Genomic DNA, 21562 nt, shown 5'->3' on the forward strand with positions numbered 1-21562 from the left:
CCTCATGTACTCACAGAGGGAAGAAGAGATAGGAACCTGTCTTCAGAGGGGTCAAATCAACTTCCTTCATAGAAGGACCCCAGGAGGTTGCCTTCTTTCTTTTGGCCAACTCTTCTGAGAATAGAGGGGAGAGGATTTATCTTATGAATCCTGCTTGATGGAGCTACCTTTCCTCCAGAAGCAGAATCTGTGCAGTGTAATGGAAATTTCAGTCTGCAATAACAGTGGTACAGTATTAATGCTAAAACAATAATTCCTAGCTAGGTAGTGTAAAGCCAACTTAGATTTATCTACACTGCACTGCAGTTAAACCCATGATTGCAGTGTAGGCATGCCCTTACAGAAGTAACTATATAACAAATCCAGATTCCTTTCATAAAAAGCATAATGACCAAATTTAATCTGTGAGTCAACGAGGTGGTCCAAAGTCCAGCAGACCTAAAAGAATCACCTTGCATAATATATAAACCAGTTGAGAGAGACAGCATAGAAACAAATGAAAAAACAAAAGGTCTTGCCTTCAAAAGTGTGCTTTGATGTATCCCAGTGCCTTTGAACAGGAGGAAAACATCATAGAGCTCTCAGTTTCCCAGAGACAGCCCTGCTCCCCGTCTTCTGTACATGCTACTTCAGAGTATACAAAGTGAAAATAGTTACTGACCATTATGAACTCTGACTATGAAATACTTTCAAGAACTACTAGCCCATTTTTTGTCTATATGCCCTTAGGATGTCTGGAATATACAGTCCTATAGGTGTTTTAAGGTATTATTTGATTAATATTGCTCCTGGAGTTAGACCCCAATCCTGGAAAATTTATTTGATATGCAGCACTCTTTGAAGCCAGTTTGCTTTGGTAAAACTATACGGATGAGGCTTTTATTTTGCATAAACAAAATATGAAGCCTAGTATGCAGTGTATGGTGTTATGCATTCTATACACAGCATTAGCAATATGTCCCATAGCACCTAAACAGAAAATATAAAATCAGGAAAAATCACTGTAGCCATCATATTCAGTACTAAAAACAGGTAAACACTTATGAAACTTTGAGTTATTTTGCAGAGGCTTAGCAAAGGGGATAAGATGAAGCACCCAACATTTTCTTGTGCATATTGGAAACCGTATGTTATCAACTTAGTTATAAACATCTACTTAACAGGATCTTAGTTTAGACAGAGGGGTATAAGAGTATTGTACCAAGACAGCCTTAAATATAGGTCTACCTTTATTTTGTTTTTATGGTTATTCATTTTTCTGTTTATTTAATATTTTCCTGTTTATTGCTTCAAAAATACAACTGTTTCTTGTTTTTGTTTTTATTACTAGAAACAAAAGGCTTATACAGTATTTCTTAAGGAAACTAAACATTTACTGTACTTTGTTTTCTGCCAACAGACAAGAGGACACTAGTAAATCTTTTTACATTTAAATTGGTTTAAAACCTTCAAGCAGCTCAATTATACCATGTAGATCTGTTTGCTCAGTCTCAACATTTTGTCCTCTTATTTGCAAGGATGAGAAATATAAACAACAACAACAATCCCTAAAGAGAACTGCTTGCACATTATAGGCTAGATGCTCTTATAAAACATACTAATCAGTGCACATATATTACTTTTCCTAAGTACATTGTACTATTTTAACTCTCAAAATAGTGGCTGTGCCATTGTCTACATCTTAGGGGCCAGAACTTTGGGGGTCGGACTCGATGAGCTATTGAGGTCCCTTCCGACCCTAACATCTATGAATCTATGAACTTTGATGGACTTCAGTGGGTCTGTAAGTGGCTGAAAGAAAATGAAAGGAGTCATTTCTTCATACATTGTCCCAGGGGTCAGACTGAGTTGCAGTTCTTTCAGACCATAAGCCTAATGAAATGGAACGTGAATAGGAAACAGGTCCTAGAAAACCTCATTGTGGCTCACTGAGCAAAGGGACACTTTCTTTAAATAATGGAATAAGGCAGAATACGAGTGACAGATCAGTTTTGTCCAGGTTAGGTATTGACAGGAGTTTTCTCGTGGGTTCCTACTGTATGCACAGCACCTGCATACATTTATCCATTTATATGCATTTAGTTGATGGAAAGACCTTCCAGCTCCTTAGACTTAAGATCATTACTTTATCCCAGAGATGGATTTCAATCCATTATGTAACAGCCTGTGGGGTACTGTTTATGCTAAAGAACCCCAAGGAGATTTCCTTGGATGAGGAACTTCAGAAGCTTGCAAGGGGTGGGGGAAGGGGGATTGATCCAATTAAGTTTAATATTTATGTTGCTTTGGCTATGTCATAAATCACTGTTCTGAGTCATGCTTCTTTTATGTGATATTTCTTGACTTTTGATGACTGATGCTGTTACTGTCTATTTTGGCTTGTTTCACATTTATAAACAAAGGTATACTGCCTTCTGGTAAAGAATCAGGCTGAAGGAAGATGCATCATCCCTGCAGCCGAAAATGTTCTTTCAAGACAAACTCAGTCAGTCAAAGACATAACAACAAATGGCAGCATACTGGTCATATTTTTTAACAACTTTTGAGTTTCTCTGTATTAAAGATACTGAATCTTAAAAAAAAATATGCATTTTGAAGACTAGTCTTTGATTCCAGAAGATATTGAATACTTTTTAAGTTATGAGAGTACCTTTTAAATGCCATGTGAAGTCCCTAGAACCTGTTAGTCTTCGGTGACATTAGAATGAACAGTACTTAATAATGCTTATACATATTGACAAAAATGAAAAGTAGAATTGAAAATACTCATTCTGTTCACAGCACAACTCCAAATTCAGAGGTAAGGCTAAAAGGTTTAGGCTGGAGGCCATCCCTGTGGGATTTTTAGCACAAAGCAGAAACCCAGGTTGAAACTTCAAAGCAGATTTGATCTGCAGGTTCTTCAGCTTTTAGCTGCATTGCTCAATTACTACAAAACAGAGCAGCCAACTAATGTAACCCCTGTCTGCTGCTCTTGTCCTTGCTACCATAGCAACCTGTTGGCTCAGAACTAAATTGCAGGATCATAGAGAGAGGATGTAGCTCTTAGGAGTTCACTGTTTGGCAACCACTGATGGAGAAACAGAATAGATTAATTTTTAAAAGACAACACTACACATGTGTCACCATTTAAAAAATAAAGTTTGACTTTCTGCTACTTTAATTTCCAAATGGCAAATGAAAAGTATTTTATGATCTTTTCTGAAACCAAGGAACAAAACCCAGTGACGATGCCTTTCTACAGCACCCTTGAGAGAGAAGTAGTAACACAAGATGTTAGCTCTGATGTGTGACTTTAATATTGATCCACAGCTACGCCTTGTGTAGCTACTAGCACAGTAGTTTAATACAGGAGAATGAACCTATACAGGAGAACAAACAAACATTGTTAGAGACATTTATTATTAGAGGCATTATGTCTCTAATAATGTCTGGGACAGCCTTCTACTGGAGAATCATATTGTTCTGGAGCTTGATCCAAAACCTACTGAAGTCAAGATTTGATTGCTGTGTATACGGTGTGGGTGGGTGGGGGAAATCTATACCCAAGAGAAATTGCCAGTGTCATTTCTATTGAACTGAAAAGGAGGTCTCCAGGAGCAACTCAGAGCAAATAAGGGCCATGAGAGGTCAACTGTGGATCGGCTACATTATTTTCACAATTGTAGTAGGCATGGCAATACTGCCTGCACATCTTCCCCCAACCCACCAGACTCATTTCCAATACTGAATCTCAGTCAATGTTCTGATCTTGGCAACACTCGAACACAGATATTGTGCCATTCAGGTTTGCTAGGGAAGAGAATTGCAATAAACCTGAGCAGCCCTGGTGAAGCACCTTCTACCTGGATACTCACCTGCCTACTGTGTATATATCCTAACTCACTTGACTTGTATGTTTTTGGCTTTCCTGAGTCACCACTGATTGCAGCCATTGTCTTTGGCTTCAGCCTATCAAGCACTTCTTTGGCACAGATGCTCTGTCTGCTACTTCTTGAGAAATGAGACAAGGCTATAGCTTACATCCATTCTTTCCCAGAAAGCCAATTGTGTGGTATTCTGGATACATGGTTCTCTTTTTTAGGGACACATGATATAGGGGAAACAGACAAAGAGGTTTTGTAATTTCTCCAAAACAATAAATCACACTTTATTTTAGCTAGTTTAAAAATATAGTTCTACACTAAATCATACGTATCTACTACGTGCATTTCCTTCCCTCACTATTCTTCCTGCTCTTGAATAGCTCTTTGAGCTTGGTTCTAGGATTAAGAATACCCTCAACATTTGATCCCGTAGCCTACCTGAGCAAACTGACATATGAACAGAGACCTACTACCATAGTACCATATGTGGGGTTGGCAGATAGGTGGACTATGGGACTGTTTGAGTGAGTTACCTGCATTAGGCCCCATTTCTGCTGGAAGCTTTCCCTGCACTTAAACTCCCACATGCATGCATAGTCCCCCATCTAACATCTAGCCCCCTGCACAGTTCCCATCACCTACATGTTTTCCAACCCCTCTTGCCACTATACAATTAACCTCATGCAGAACCCCACAGCCCACATCCCCCGGGATCCTCTTGTCAGATACCCAAGCCAGCTCTGCACACATTAGCTTCAGAATGGGAAGCAGCAGAGTTAAATTGATGTAGTGCTGGAAACAGGCCAGTAGGATACCATGTATAAAGCAACACATCCACATGACACTGCCTGGTGCAATTCTTTTGGGGTTGGCCAATCCTCCTTGAAACCACACAGTGTCTGTCCTTGCAGTCTGTCAGTAACACATTAGCTTAAAAGCACAGGCCTAGAGCAGTGGTTCGAGGAAACTTTTTTGTTCGAGGACCCATTTGTAAACATTGACCAGTCCCGACCCAGTGCTCCTGTCTCCTGACCTGCTACCTCCGACCCCAAGGCCTCAGACCCCCATTGTGTGGGCCAGGGGGTGGGTGGGATGAGGGGGGTGTGGTGCATGGGGGGGCCCAAACAGCCTCTTGCAGGCTGGAACTCTGCCAGCCAGCAAGGGAAAAGCCAGTTACCCACATTGGTTTCCTTGAAAGGAAAATGCATTTTTAAAGTTTGTTGATCTATCTTTAAAGTTTGTTGCGACTCTTTCATATTTTTGTCATGATCTAGTTTGGGTCGCAACGTGCAGGTTGAGAAACACTGGTCTAGAAAGCTCCCCTACTGCACATGGTTGATTCTTCAGAATATGGAGTACAGTCTCCTCTACCTCTAGTTTCCTTCTGCTCTGCAAGTTGGCTATTGTAGACTATTTCTTTTATGACCTCCAGCCACCACCTTTGTCATGCGACTCCCTTCCCCCTGCAATCAGCATTACCGGGTGATTAAACACCTGAAACAGGCAGTCTTTTGCTTTATTACCTCCCCTGCATAGTTCTACCTTGAGAAACAGGTTTGCTGGAGGTGGTACCCATATCTTTCTCAGAAAGTGCTCCATTTCAGTTTACAGTTATCAAAGAGTTCAGTTACCTTCCTTGTTAGCTTTGTGCCAGGCACAAGATTATTTTTTCTTTTTTGTCACTGCCTGAAGCAGTACATACAATTTCCCCAAATAGTCACAACCTGATGAGGCCCAGATGCTATGGAAACAATATGTTACTGCCATGGTAGGGGAGCAAGCATTAAAGAACTTGCTCAATACACCATTTTTTCCACTGCATACAAGGTTGCATTACAAGTGGTCCTAGGGATTTGACACATACTGTACAACCACATCAGAAAAACACTGCATATGGAGGTAGTAGAGGGATGCATCTGCTACTCATATTATACACCATGGTAATGTCTGTGGCCCACAGCATACCTGGTATTCCATGCTTGGTGGATGGGTCTGTCCCTCATGTTGATACTGATGGAGAGCACATCCCCATTTTGTTACATTCATCTGATTTGATTTATCCTCACTAAAACACGTGTGATTCAGATCTTTTCTGCTATAAGGAAAATAACTGATGTAATCCTAGCAAAGGAAGGTTATGAATTCTATTACTGCTACTATATTTATTCACATATCACAAGGGCCTTTCTCCGAAAAATTAGCCATCCAAAATTGGGGTACATGTTTTAGGTGAGGAGACTTATTTCCATGCCAGAGTGGATGCGGGGGAACATTGAGATTGGGGGGGGGGGGGGGGGGGGCAGAGGCCGTACTTAGTACTAGAAAACCCAGGACTCCAGCAACATGGAGTGGTGGCACAGTCCTACTGTCAGACTCATTTCCCTTCCCCTTCTACCTGCTGCAAGGTCAACAGTTACAAGTTTAATTCTCTCAAAGCTGCTGCTGAATTCGGGAGGTGACACTGTTGATGGGACTCTGCTCCTGTTCCGTGAGGCTGGAGGCTTCCATTCTGGGTGAGCCAGAGCCATGGTAGATAAGACTATGGAAAAACATCTTTTTTTTCCTTCATTCTCCTTTCCCAAAACCAGGTGCATGTATTATTCAGGAGCATGTAGAATATGAACATATACAGGCTTTGTGTCATGAGATGATATCTTCAGTTTTTAGGCTGAGTTTCAACATGAAGACAAAAGGACGTAGTCCAATAATTAGACTGTATTCAACATTGTATCAAAATAAACTTGAAAGTGTTTGATAAATTCAGCATCTTTTTAAATATATCACCTTGGAAAGCAACCTAAAGTCTCACATAAACCTACTGCAATCACTAGGTTACTTTTCAATGCTTTCAAAGAGCATTCTGTCATATAATTGATTTAACTGCCCAAAAACTTGCCAGAGAATGAATAGTTGGGACTTTAGCCAATGAGAGAATATTAATTGTTTTAAGAAAATGTAGTTCTGTTTTTAGTAAAATACAGTGGGTCTAGGTCACTGTAAGTGCTTCTGGATCGATAACAATGGAGTTTTGCCAACTTCATCCTGCAAAGCATCTGACCCAACATGGTAGTTTTAATTTCTGCTTTTTCATCATCCTACTGACAGAAGAAATTCACTATGTATTTTTAAATAATATCTTTTATTGAACCAGCTGAAGAGCTCGGAGAGGTTAGACAAGCTTTTGGGCCTAGACCATCTAACGTCTCTCCCAATTCTTCAGTTGGTCCAATAAAAGTTATTACCCAAATAAAGCTTCACTTCCCATATATTTCCTGGACCATGATAGTTACAAGAACGCTTCAGCCCTACTATAGAAAAAAATAAAGAATTTTCATTGAGTTTTGAACAAGGACTTTTATTTACATACTGCTAATCTCTAATTGTGTGCAATAACGATGACATCTGCAATGGAATCTGTTACTTTTCATTAGATATTACTTGACTCATTCCTCCTATAATCATTCTCTGACACACGCATCTATTTACCATATGGAGGAACAGGATGCTGAACAGTATCACAGAAGGGAATCACTTAGACATCCGAGCTGGAAATTCTTATACATGGGTAACACTGTATATTAGTAGTCCCAGTGAAATCAGTGAACTGTTCCTGCACCTAAATACTCATGTGCACCAGTATTTGTGCAGCCTCAGCTTTTCAGGCAGATTTACAGTCTTAACACGAGCTGGAGACCAATTTTAAAAGATCCAGGATTGAAATTTCCAACTGGATTTTCCCCAGATGGATGCAACCATTCAACAACACAACCAAATTTGTCTATACCACAAGATCTATTAATGGGACCAGATTACCAGATAGCCCAGTGTAAGCATTAGGAATAGTTGCTTTTTGGTGGCATTGAATGGAGTCTGCAATTTGGTTAAAAATAAAAAAACGTATCCATGGAAAGAGACCCCATGGGGAATGCCACACAATGGGTATGCAGAGAAGTTGGTAGGCAGCAGATATGCTTTTTCAGTAACATATAGAAAATTTACGCTATGAGAGATTTGGAAATTGTGAAGAAGAGTTCTTTACATGTGCTTTCTGTCCTAGTTGGGTGTGAAATATTCAGTCATGAAGAGTTACACTTTCCTATTTTTATAGGCTTCCAGAGTAGTCACCCGATTTTCAAAACATATAGTTCATGCACAGTGCCCAATGGTTTCATCAAGAGCTACAGCTGAGCATTATTTTTTAACATAAGGCCAATTGATGTGTGCAGCCCAGAAAGTAAGGAATATACTTTACAAATTAATTCTGAATTAAAAAATAACAGCAATTTAGAAAAAATGCACATAAAAGTAAAAATATGCTTCCTTAAAATAACTCCAGGTTTATCAACTGTCACAAAGAAACACAGTCTCTTGTCCAGAAATAATTTATTCATGAACAGTAAAACACAGAATAGAAAAAGCCTTGTAAATAAAACTATCTATCTATATATAATGCTTTATTTTTTATTCAATACTCCACAAAATCACTACAGACAGTAACAAAATAAACCAATTAATTTAAAAAACTTCAAATCATAGTTATCACAATTCATTTATCATGTTTTTGTCAACAATGCAATGGTCATATGTTTACATATTACAATTTTACTTAATTTCATAAAACTGTTTCTTAAAACAATTGAAGCAATTTGTTACTCAATTCAAGTTTTATAACATATATATATGTATAGCCATAAACAATATAACAGCTCTGAGAAAACACAGCAGACTGTTCAATGGTTAGTAGTCTACTGTGAGTCTACTGTTAAGTGGGGGAAAAATTACAACCAAATTGGCTAGAAGTCAAACACATTGAAGAGAAATAATATTTGGGGAACAAATTACATATTTTCCATTGCCCTTTTGGTAATGTGATCTCTTCCTTTTTCTGATTTTTCCTGGCTTAGGTACTCCAGCACCTTCATTAGCATATCCTCATCCAGATACTGCCTAGTTTGTGTGTCGTCATTCTCCTGGGTCATTGAAAGCCTTTTGTTGAGAGAGGCTAATTTATCAGATTCTTGTGGCCCCAGTTGATTTAAATGTTCTTTGATTGCTTGCTCAAGCTGGTCATCTTCCAGCAGATCATTTTCAGATGAAACTGGGGCTGGGACTCGTTTCATCTGGTTCGTATTGATAACTTCAGGGTATTTTGCCAACATCTTTGCCAAGTAATCAGCAAGTTCTTCATCTTTCTCATTGAGTTTTTCATATTCCATTTGTCGTCTTTCCAAATCATTAATCCAAGCTGTGTTAGGAAATTGAGATCCTTTAGGTCTTCCAGGGATGTAGGGCAGTCTTGGTAAACCGTTTTCTTGATTAAGCTGATTTACTAAGTAGGAGGGATTCTGATTAACTAAATTATCTGTTCCCAAAAGACTGACAATATCTTCAATATTGAGGTCTTCAGGTAGATTTTCCGGCACAATATTAATGGGCTGCTTCATGTATCCATTTTTAGAGTTCCTATTATTTTTAAATACATTGGAGTGGCCTATATTAGTTTCTGATAAGTCATCAAGATCTTCTGGGAGCTCAGCTTCCTGCTCTGTCTCCAGCCTTTCACTCTGTTGTTGTTTCTTTTCTCCAGCTTTCCACATATCAATTAAATCCTCAGGAGGGATTTGTAAATTCCTTGAGATTTCTATTAATTGAGCTATAGACTGAGGATCAAATTGCTTTTCCAAAAATGTGGCTGCCCTTTTTATTTCATGTTGTCCTGTCCTTAGCTTCCCATTCCCACCACTGCTCATCAGCCGCTTCAGATAGTAATTCATTAACCTAGATAAATCATCTGACATTTGCTCTTTATTCTCCCTCCTCATTTCATCCTCCAGGATGCCAAGTTTCCCTGACCTCTTCATTTCTTCATTGATTTCTTCTTCTTGCTTATCAATTTCCTCTTTACTATCTTTTACCTCTTCTTGGATTTGGCTTTCCACTTTTTCCTCTATTGGATTCCAGTCTTCTCCTCCAACTACATCTTCATATGCAATATTATTCACTTTATATACATCATCTTCATCATCTGTATACAGTTTCTGGTCCTCATCTAGCCTTTCTTTTTTGTGATTAGTTGGTCCTGCCATCTTGCCCAACTCTTGAAACACTGACTCCAAAGTAGCAAGACTTTGGGGCGTATATTGTTCTTCCACTATTTCATTGGTACGCTTAAATGGACTGTCTCTTGAACTTTCTTCATAGTATGGGTATGGCATTTGGGGATTTTTGAGATGCCTCTCAGGCCATTTATAAGCTTCATAATCATCATTCACTCCAACTGGGAAGTTACTGTCTGAACTCATAGTATATGGTTTATTTTCTCTTGATCCAGCTTTTGACTCTTTTTCTGCTTGCCTCAAGGCTTCCAGCATTACCCTCACCCACTGTGACTCATCTTCAGTCAAAGAATCCCTTATATTATCTGGTAGATAGCTCTGATCTTTGCTTTCTTTCTGCTGCAGAAGAAATGGGGCACCTTGATAGGAATTATAATCTGGACTGCTTTCTCCCTTGTTAGCTTGTTTGCGGAGGCTTTCTATATATTCCAAAGCTCTGATCATATCTGGGCTTGGGAGCCTTTGTAAGTTTTTCATTACATAGTCTGGATCTTTCTGAAGCATCTGATAATGTTGGAATGAAGCTGCATCAACATAACAGATTAGGACAAAAAAAATGGTGAGAGAGCAGGCTGCTCCAAGACAGCAGGTTTTAGCATCTGCCATGTTTGAAATATTTCCTTAAAATAAAGAAAAACAAGAATTAATATACGAAGGCAAAATCAGTAAATCATGAAGCAATAGTTAATGTAAGATTACCATTTTAAACTAGAATTCTTGAAAAACCCATATGGGGTTGTGGTTTTAGTAATTAACGGAAGCCAATCAAATTCCCAAGCTTCCTATATGACAATCATAAATATTTTCTCAGAGTCTGTTTAGAAAGCCTTGAAAACTTTCCTATCATTCCCTCAAGTCAAAAGAACTTACAGAAATCATTATGAGCCTTTTACAATTAAAAAGTCCACAATCAATCTCCATGAATTCCATGCTGGGGCCTTAATAGGATATACCAATCCTGTATAGCTCACAAATATCCCATTAATTCATCTCAGTGCTGGTTTGAGTATCAAATTAAGGACTTAGTATATGGCATATCAAATCACCTATATTTGCACAAGATATTAAGTAAGAGACTCTATTATGTTTTCTGCCCAATTGTTTATTCTTCTACATAATGTTATGCCAAGGGAACTCCACAGAATGGTGTTAGACAAAAATTCAATTAATATAATGGACTGCAGAACCTGGCCTAGAAGTTGACTTACAGGTTTTTTTCTGTCATTACTGAGTTCCATAATTGACTTTTATGATGATTTTAAATGAATTATTATTCATACACGAATTCTAGTTAATAAGCTCCAGGGGTAAAAATTTCCCCATAGGCAATGAATATGCCAGAGGCTCCTCTGTGCCCTCTAACCAATTTTTTCAGGGTGGCCAATCAGTTTTTAATTTTGACTTTAACAAGGCAACAAGCCCAATTCTGTTTCTTTCAGTCAGAGTAGCTGCACTCATTTCATAGGAGTAGCATGGAGCCCAGAGTGGACATAATTCTGGAAACCAGAATGGGCCAAATTATGTATTGGTTTAAATGGATGATATCCCTTTATGTCAGTGCAGCTGCACCCATTGACACCAGCAGAGAATTTCACTCTATCTAAAAAATAGAAGTAAAACAAGTGAAAAAATGATATTCATCATACAGAAATCACATGAGTGGAGTATAGCAACATATGAAAGTGTATCTACAGAGGCTCAGTCCTGCAAGGAACTGCCCACTTTTTCACTCCCACTGTGGTCAAAGACACTTATCTCACAGGAATAGGCTGTAAGGAGTATTAGCCTCTTCCTTCTCTGATGCAGTTGCATTAATGAATAAAGTACTGTAAAGGAGAAAAAAGGTAAAGATAGAGAACACTTCTCTTAATTGACCTATTTTGGCTCTTCACTTTTCCCATGGGCTTCTGGAAAACATCCTGTTGAGGTGCTGGTGATTCATGCTGACAGAGAACCCCGCATATAGCAGTGTGTTATTCACCGTGGTAAGTAGAAAATTACAGTGGATGTGTTTCCTTTGGTTCACTCATAGGTATTTCCACTCAGGTTATTTTTCATTGTAGTGTAACATGAAATAGCTTGACACAAAGAACTAATGAAAACAGCATCAGTTCCCCAGAACTGTTTTTCCCTTTTCTCTGACTGCTTCAGACAATCAGTCTGAATATCAAATACATCATGCAGTAATAATCTACAGGACTGATACCTATGAATATCAGTTTTACTGTTGGTTAGAGGATCTCTCTAAATCTGCTGTAGTTTTCCATTAAACAAAATAGAGAGAGCTCTGTATATTCTGTTTCAGAAAAGGCTTCAACCTCGGAAAAAGCTCTCAAGACACTAAAAAACCCAAACACTTACAATTTTCTGTTTAATAAAATCTATACTAGTAATCAAATAAAATTAATGTTTCTAGTGGAAAAAAATAATATGTTTAATGAAAAGTTACCAACTAATATATTTAATCAAATACTCTGTACATTTTCATTTGGCAGAAAGTTTATTGCATAATAATTTTCCATAATAAGTAGTAAATATCTCTAGCTTTTCTAGGGAAAAAGTCCACTAATAACCTCCCACTACTAGAGGTGATGAATTCAACCACTTACAATGCATACAGTGTATGCATCTTTACATTTTCTGTAAAATGTCTGAAATAAATTTGAATTGGATGGATATACCAAGGCAAAGTTTGCTTTGGAGTTCTACTATCATTTGATTCAAGTGAATGTTTTGTTTTTAGAAAAGAGATCATATACAATTCTCTCATTGTATTGCAGGCATTCTTTTGATTGAATCTGTTTCACTTCTAGTGTATTATTAAATGATGTATTTTGTTTTGAGGTTAAATCTCTGACATTAGGCTATAAAATTATTTTATTAAACATAATGCCTTATTTAGGGTAAAAGTGCTTTACCTTGATATTTCAGAACTTTAATTTTACAATTTGAGAAAAATGAAGTACATTTTAAAGATGAATGTCTTAAAAACCTATACACAGCATTCCATATTAGTCCTCTTAAAATACGCCATTTTTAAATGGTTGTTTCCCCGATAGATACATAATTGAGAGATCAATCTAGATTGGTCAAGGTGTTTGTATTCATTTGTGTTGTAGTATCTGTATAGTTTGTACCTGACAAACAGCAAAATTATTCCTTACCCAAATTCTTTTATATCAGATTAGGCAGTCACCATTTAAGAAAATGAGGAAAGCAAATTGTCAGTGTAATGCACACTATCAAAGGTAACACAGTGACAGAGGTTCTTTAGAAAAGAAGCAAAATAATAAAATGAATTCTATCGCTAAGGTTTCCATGGCAGCAGTAATATTTCTCCCCCAGTCCCTCACTGTAGATTCACATGGTTCTCTGATAAGAATGTAAAATTTCCTATAAAAAATTGTCATGAGAACTCTTTTCCTATGGAACTTACAAAGATTTCATGAGCTCTAGTGAGAATGGGAGTCTTCCCATAAGGAAAATATGGAAAGGCAACATGCCTTCTTTATTGTTAGCAGATTTACTTTCCTAGCAATTAAAACTATATGCACTAAATTAGCCTTCTTAAAGCTGGTCTAAATTTGTATTCCTATGGCAAGGAGTATAAATATTAATAATAAAGACTATTTTTAGGGTCTCATAAGCCGAACAGTTCCCAAATTATTAAAACAACTGTTTAGATGTGTAGAGGATTAATTGAATTGTATTTGTATCCAAGGCAACCCCTCCTCTTACACCCATAAAGCCTAAAGAATGATGTTGTAAACATGTCAGTGAACCACTAAGAGGGTGAAAGATTTGCAGACAGAAACATGATGCTTGTTAGCTTCATTGAACAAATGAATCTGGTACTACATTGTAAACATTAACTGCAGAATCATTCACTTACCCTCCCCCCCGCCCCTTACTCTCTATTTTTGGTTCTACCCTTTTAATTATTTTAAAATCCTATAACAATTAGAGAAAAGAATAAAAAGGAAGAGGAAAAACCTGCAGTCAGCCAGGCAGCACCATTTCAGTGCCAACTGAAGTGCATCAGGTTGTTATTTCAAATGGTTGCCCCGGTTGTGCTGTTTTCCTACAATTGTGTAGTCTTTAAAATGCTATGAACAGAAAAGATTACATTGAGCATCTCTCTGCACTATGATAAAAAAGCTGCTTTACCTGTGTGTCTTAGAGACTGCAGAGTGACAGCAAAGCACCTTCCTCCTTGTCTGTCTGCTCCCAGTTTGTGGAGTGTTTTCAGCACCAGGACAGCTCCCTCTGCTTATACCATGCATCACCTGACTCTGCACTGCCACATTGACGTCACCTTCGCCAGTCACAAACCACCAGCCCAACTGAGCTGGTGAGAGAATACTGGAGAAAAGAATAGTTTCAGCTATTCTGAGACAATTTTGTCTGTATGTTTATGCCACCTGTCTGCCTCTAGAGAACACTGCAACCCTGATAGCGTCCAAAACACTGAGAACCTTTGAATAACTGAGATGCTCAAATCTTGAAAATAAGTAGGGTGGGAAAAAAAAAACCCTTATTAAATCTTTTAAAGAAGTTCATATGCTGAGTACAAGAAATAGAAAGTACCTAGCTTCCTCTGGCTCTCAGCACCCACAAACACTTTAAGAATGCCCAGAAAAGCATTTAGCAATGTAAAATAAATAAATGCTTCACTTTCATAGGTGAAAGCCTTCCCCAGATATTTAGCTGTTAAAAGACCAGGCTCTGTTCAGAAAGAACCCACATAAATATTTCTAATTTCAGTAGGATTGGGAAGATGATGCAAGTGGAGACTATAAAGCATGTACTGTTGACCTAGGAGTAGGGTGATAACAAGGTAGGGCTCACAGGAAACAACAGGCCAAGATCCCTAAGGTGCAGTTTTATACTTGTCTCTTTCAGGATCCTGCCATCTAAAAGCACATCAAAAGTGCTGGGAAAGGCCATTACTGAACAACCCCAGCCTTTTAATGCCTTTGGGACAAATCCCACCCCTCAATCTGACATGGAAGATCCAATGGAGCAACCTCAGTGCCTGCAGGAGACTGGGGCAGGGTTGTGACCATCTATATTAATTCACTGCCCAAAACTAATGATCAAAAGTATGCAGGAGTGCAAATGTTACTGCATCCCATGCAGGCGGAAGAGCGGCTCTTTGCTGTGGCTCAGAGATGGAATGGAACTGCAGGAACAGCAGCGTTGTCCTATTTTTTTCCTCCTGGATTCAGGAGAAAGAGGAAGGTGTATGCAGGAGAGAATAAAGGTAATAGCAAGTGTTACTGTATCCCCATGTAAAAACTAGCATTTTATTTCAGTTTAAATTACATACTAGCTTTGTAAATGCTAGATCTTATACAGGTAGGCAACTAGGATAAATAAATATGGTTTGCTTGTAAGTCAGTGCAAGATATAAGCACATCACTAAAACCCATTTCTGTATGACAGTAAATTCCTTCTGCTTCCTTTTATTCCATAACTGTTATTTCACCTCAGCTAATAAAACAAGACCTTCTTTTCCCCCAAATTAAATCTTTCCTGACAATTCTGACCTGTTACAGCACAAAATTAAAAAATTAGAATGGCTGTACCTTCTAAACCAATAAATGTTACAGAATTAAATTGTCATGAGGAGAGCAAAAATCCTGACACAAGCACAGACCAGGCACCTCCTCACTATACTGGATGTAGCTGGAAAGGACCTCTGGAGCCCTTTCTCTTTCCACCTAACATAATGCTCCTAGTAAGATATAGGATAAGACTGTGTTTATCCCTTTCAGGAAAATGAAAATCTCTTCAGACTACCACTGTCCTGTAGGGTACCAACAATGGGCAAGGCAGAGGCGAAGGAGGGAGAGTTAGAGAGTTTTGAACAGTTGTTTCCAAAAACCAAGCCCAAGATAGCATGGTCTAGCATGTTGGGAGTCAGAAACACCTACGTTCTGTTGCCAGCTTACAAGACCTTTCACTGCTCTATGTCTGCTCCACTTATTCAGTTCATTTTGGCAGGGTCTCTCTCACACAGTGAATATGTACCGTCTGTAGCATGAGACAACCATCACTTTCTTAGTGCCTTAATCAGATGAGCAGAAAACAGTGTCAGGAAACATGTTTACTTGGCTGAGGGAAACCATATTTTCCAACACCAAAATATGTAACTGTTCCTGAAGTCTTAACTTCAGTCTGTTTCCCAGTTTGTACAAACGGGGATCACTAAAGGTCAGCTGGCTTAAAAATAAACTAAGATTCTATCAGTGCTGAAGTAATTTTCCCCCTACTATAATTTTAATGGCAACAAAAATAATCTACAACTTATTGCAGACATGGAGTTTCTAATAGAATATCTGCAGTTATCACATTTCAAAATTATTTCCTTCACCAACATAAATGTCTACAATATCTATTTCTGTGGGTAGAGGAGAGCTTTTCCTTCATCCAGAAAAAGTTTGTCACCTCAGATACAGAAATTCTAGAAAATATTTTCAATTTTAATCTATTTAACCTCCATTTAGTCTTATATTGGAGTGCTTATTTCTTCACAGTTGTATGTAAATATCTCAGACCTCAACAAACTTGAAATGCAATAAAAGGCTCAGAATTTATTATCTGAGTCAAACAGAAAAAAAAAATGTATAAGAGAAAAGTTAGGCTTTGCTAAGTTTCAAGTTGTAAGCACAGTCCTGGAAGACCAAAGAAGTCAAAGTAAAGCAAGAGTCTGAGGAGTCCTAATCACTGGACTGAATTCCACATTCAACAGAATCAAATCGGTCCAAAACCAGTCTGACTGACACGCAGCGCTGATCAGCTAGTGCTCATTCCACAGGGACATTCAGTGCGGCTCTGCTTTCCCAGGCTCGCTTTATGGTGGTACATGCTCATGCTGAAGCCATGTGCACCACACCACTTCTTAGTGGATTTTTTGACACTGGGATCTCCTGATGTAAAAAAAGCCTGCCATCCTGCAAATCAGCAGCATGGTGAATGAATGCATACATGTTGCCTGTGATTAGCGGCACCACAAACATGCTCGTGGGGACATGCCCCTAGAGTGCAACCCTTGGACAATAGATTTTACTCTATTCTGCCTTTCAGAGAGGAACCATGCAGCTCTTTGGGTTTCTGAGCTGCAGTCTTCCCGTTCTTCAGCTGTTGAAAAAAAGGCAAGAGTTCAAATCACATTCAGCACCTATAAAACCATTCCCTCTGGGAACATGTGGCCAGAGGCTGATTAAAGTGACTCAAAACCAGCTTCTCTATGATGAAGTTTTATTAATATACTCAGGAGGTAGAGAAGCAAATTAGAAGACAGTTTATGTGCTTGTGTCACACCTAAATTATATGCCTGGGTCTTAACAAAATTTGCATGTATTAATAAGTTCTATTCAACCCTGTTCCCCAAAAAACATGACTTTAGGTCTGAGAAAGACAAACAGAACACGCAGCAATCTCTGCCACTCTCTGTCTTCCTCCAACACTCTCTTTTTCCCCCTGCTTTTCCCAACCAGCTGCTTTCCACTTGCCTCCATGCACTCTGCAGGGTCTTCAATAGTTTTAATATTATTTTGCTCTTAAAACCTAGCAAAAATAAACTCGTTATCTTAGCTGAGGTGGACAGGTAGGTATTTGTTAATTAACAGCCCCCCACATCATTTCCCTTAGGGCTCTTAGAGATATCTTATCTCTGTTAATGTTTCAATTCCTAAAAAGCTCAAAGCAAACAGGAAAATGTATTCATGCAAAAAATATTCATCCCCCTGACTCCACATAACCATTTAGTTCAGAATTCTGCTCAAAGAGAATAATTTCTGCAGTAATCCTTTGCTGTGTTAACTTGGAAACCAGGAAACCTAGGAGGGCCCCAAAGCAAGATCCTGCAATACATAATAGATTAGCCAAGAAGCGTCAACATGGCATAAGTTTTGTAGCACCTGGTCTCCCCCCATAAGTTTGCCTCAGAAGATGAGCAGACAATTAATGTGCATGGAAAACACTAAAACCCAGAGAAGATATTAAAAAAGACAGTTTGCCATTAATGAGAAAAGTTCAGTGACCCCTAAATTGTAAGATTATTTTTATTTTACATACTGTAGTGAGAGAGAATTGGACAGGTGTTGAGGCAAAGTGTAATTTATATGTTGCTACAGGAAAACTTCAACAGGAGACTATTTTAATACAGATAAATACTAGGATTATCACTCTTAATAGTGTTACAGTAGCACCAAGGGCCTCAGAGATCAGGTCCACTGCTATCTTGAGCTATACAGTGACTTGCCCCAGGTTACACAGCAAGCCATTGGCAGAGCTGGGAACGAATGCCAGGCCTCCTAACCTTAGGTCCTGTGCTTCATCCATTAGATCATTCATGCTGTCTCTTAGGCCCAATTCATTGTCGCCTTGTGGTTCCTTTGTTTCAATTACGAAGTCCAGCCAACACAGAACTGTCAAGATTGTAGAACCTGGATGTATTTCATATTTCTGTTTCATATGCCCCTCAGATTCTGAACTCACTGAACTAAAGTTGCTTCCTGTTACACAGTAGTGGCCGAGATCACAGTCTGGCCCTCTGGAATTTAGTCTTTGCTAATGCAAGCCTGTCTGCCTCAGGCTGCTTCACATTTGGGGATGGCTCTGCCAAAGCATCTCAGTTTGTCCAATAGAGCTTTTTTTGACAGCATTTGCACCTTGTGTTAATGATAGCGTACCAAATCTTCATCTGATGCAAATGAGAACAAATCCATTGAAGGGAAGTCAACATGTCAAATAAGGGTGCATCTCCACCGAAGTCAGGAATTACATGTGGAATGGATTGAGCTCAACTACACTAAATACCAATCCAATTCAACCAGCATAGGTAGCAGATAGTTAAATTAGTTATCATCTTGTTGGGGAGGATTTCTGTCATAGTGCTCCTTTTTCTGATACGGGGGTCCGACTAACATTTGTACTGCAACTCTTTGAATAGTAACAGATATTGGAGACCACACGGGTCACCTTCCTTTACTTTAAATGTAACTTGCTTCATGCACACCATTGCTCAAATGAGATGATCCACAAACATGAAGGGCATTTTCTTCTCTCCAAAATGTCAGCCCAGCATCCACGTTTAGTTCGTAGGGAGCAACTGTGATCAGAAACCGAGACAAAGAGAACACTCCGGTAGCTTATGCAGCTCCTTGTTTCTGCAAACCCCACACACATTGCCTAACCCAAAATTTAATGGCACAGAATGCTTTCCCAAAACTTGCTCTCACATGAAGAAAAAAAATGCAGAATTCTATGTGAAATAGCACCACTGGCTGCTTGCCATAACATTACGCTAATACTTTTGACATTTTATTTCACCATCTCACTTATAGATCCTTCTGATAAACTGTTCTTCCTCTCTTCCTCTTTTCCATGGGTTAATGACTACAGGGGCCTGTATATGTTGTATTCCAGCTCTTCCTTCTTTTGTGCCTCAGTCCACAGCATCTTCAGTAGTCTCACAGAGACCATACATTTTTGTGACAGAACTTCAAACTCAAGTTAGAGTTAAAAATGAGGAGGAACATGTCAGGAACTATTCTGGCCCTTCTCTGGTGACCCTACCAATTTCTGAAGGACTTAATTTCCATTTTAATAAATATCTGTATTTAAACTTTACAGAAGTAAAGTCAGGTTTTTATTACTGTCTTCCCAGACATCCAGAAACACTGGTTCCATTCCCTGAGTCTGACTGAAGCACTGACTTAGTGCAGGACCTCAGAGGATAGACATAAGCTCTATCCACCCCCACAATGTTTTTTCAGTGCTCTCAGCCCTGGCATAACCTGACAGAATTGGGCCACCCTGTTTTAACTCCTAACTCACCAGATCCAGGGAATCACTAGAGCAGAGGTTCTCAAACTGTGGTCTGTGGACCACCACTGGTCTATGAGCTCCATTCAGGTGGTCTGCAGAAAGGTTGTGGAACAACTGAGAATATCTGTACTTGGCCCTGCACTTGATTTATTTTTTATGACAATGGAGACTAAGTTGTCTACCAAGACCCTCAGCAATTTTCAAGTGGTCTATGAAAAAAAATGCTGAGAACCACTGCACTAGAGCAAAGTAGCTATAGTTACGCCCAGGTTCTGGCTCAATATCTTTAAAATATATTGAACTATTCCCTTCATCTAAAGACAAAGTTTGACAATATAGCTGTCAAGTCTGCTGATGATTTCACTGATTCCCAATGTGGTTAGGTATCACAGAATTTAGAATGGTGTAGGCATATTGGTCATTCAGGGCTTATTCTTGTCCCTGATGAATCAATTGATTTCACTTATGCACTAACTGTTCACTAGCAGTGTAGGCATACTTCTCACACAGAGCCCTCCAGTGTTTTGTCTAGTTCATTTATGGGTCTTCCACTATGTATTTTGGAATACTTTTCTACTGTCTAAGTGACCTTGCTGCCTAGAATTGTACCCCAGATCATAAAATAAGGGCTTAGAGAAGAAGGAATTGGGTCAACAACCACCATAAAAGGAAAAAGATGACAGACACTACCACAGAACAGAAAATATAAAGGATGGAAGGAAAATTATGTGGAAAGAAGTATGCTATTTTTTCCAATCCAACCCCCAATTTGAGTAATCGACACTAAGATTGCAAAATATTCCAATACAAATTAAAATATACGTCTTGTCTTATAATTAGAAAAGTATTTTTATTGCCCACTCCCTACTTCCTCCAGTCTAGTTTAGATGCCTGCACAGGGATATGACATCCACTTCCCAACATTTAGTGTAAAAATATCAATATCTGCTTTGCATAACTGCTATGAGCAACTTACATTTACCAGCCAGCAAAGATCAAGAGTCTTCTGGGAGCCTGCCGGATCAAACTGTCATGATTTCAGCACTGCTTTGCGTCAGACAGCAGAATTTAAAGTCAAAACACACATAGTTTTAGGGAATGAGACAATGAGAAGTTCTGAGTCATACTCTACTGAGAGTGAAGAGAAGAGATTAATAGACTGCAAGCATGAATGAAAGTGAATGTCTCATTTTAGTCATGCTGCCACCTCTCAAACCCAAAATAAGATTTATTTTTAGTCATCTGGAATAAAAAGAGGATCTCTTAGCACCTTGCCAAACAATGCTTAGAAAAGATTTTAATTACAATGGGCCAGATGCTGCTTTCATTTGCATTTGAGTAGGGGAGATCAGAGTGTGGCTCTGTATAGAGTTGTCAGCTGTTCACTATTTGCTCTTACTAGTAATTATTCATCAGTGAGATATAGGACTAATTGCTAATACTGTAACTCTCAAAGTCACTGTGGTACAGCACATACTCCAGTCATATTAGAGCAGAAAGAAAGAAAGTCAAGTTAGCTGAAGTTTGGTCAGCATTGAAAAATAAATAATTTCAAGAAAATAAGACTGCCATCTGTTAGGTCACTGGAAAACTACATATTGCAAAGGAAAACCTGAAGTCAGGACAAACTTCAGAGTCATCCAGATTCAGTTTGGATGACTTGAATCAAACATCTGAATAGTTCACTATATAGTGACAGGAAACATCAACTATTGAAACCATATTACTCTGCTTTTCATCAAC

The 21562-nt window shown here is 38.6% G+C and overlaps 1 protein-coding gene across 1 annotated transcript; it reads right to left on the bottom strand.

Moving 5' to 3' along the window:
- Nucleotides 1-8299: 8299 nt before the first annotated feature.
- On the bottom strand, nt 8300-14264 carry SCG2 (secretogranin II). Its single transcript, XM_006276487.4, has 2 exons — nt 14150-14264; nt 8300-10602 (listed from the first exon to the last, which is right to left on the bottom strand). Exon 2 carries the CDS (start codon nt 10586-10588, stop codon nt 8705-8707), a length of 1884 nt encoding a protein of 627 aa, XP_006276549.2. The 5' UTR covers nt 10589-10602; nt 14150-14264; the 3' UTR covers nt 8300-8704.
- Nucleotides 14265-21562: the final 7298 nt, after the last annotated feature.

Source organism: Alligator mississippiensis, chromosome 7 (genome assembly GCF_030867095.1).
Source record: "Alligator mississippiensis isolate rAllMis1 chromosome 7, rAllMis1, whole genome shotgun sequence".
Classification (NCBI taxonomy): domain Eukaryota; kingdom Metazoa; phylum Chordata; order Crocodylia; family Alligatoridae; genus Alligator; species Alligator mississippiensis.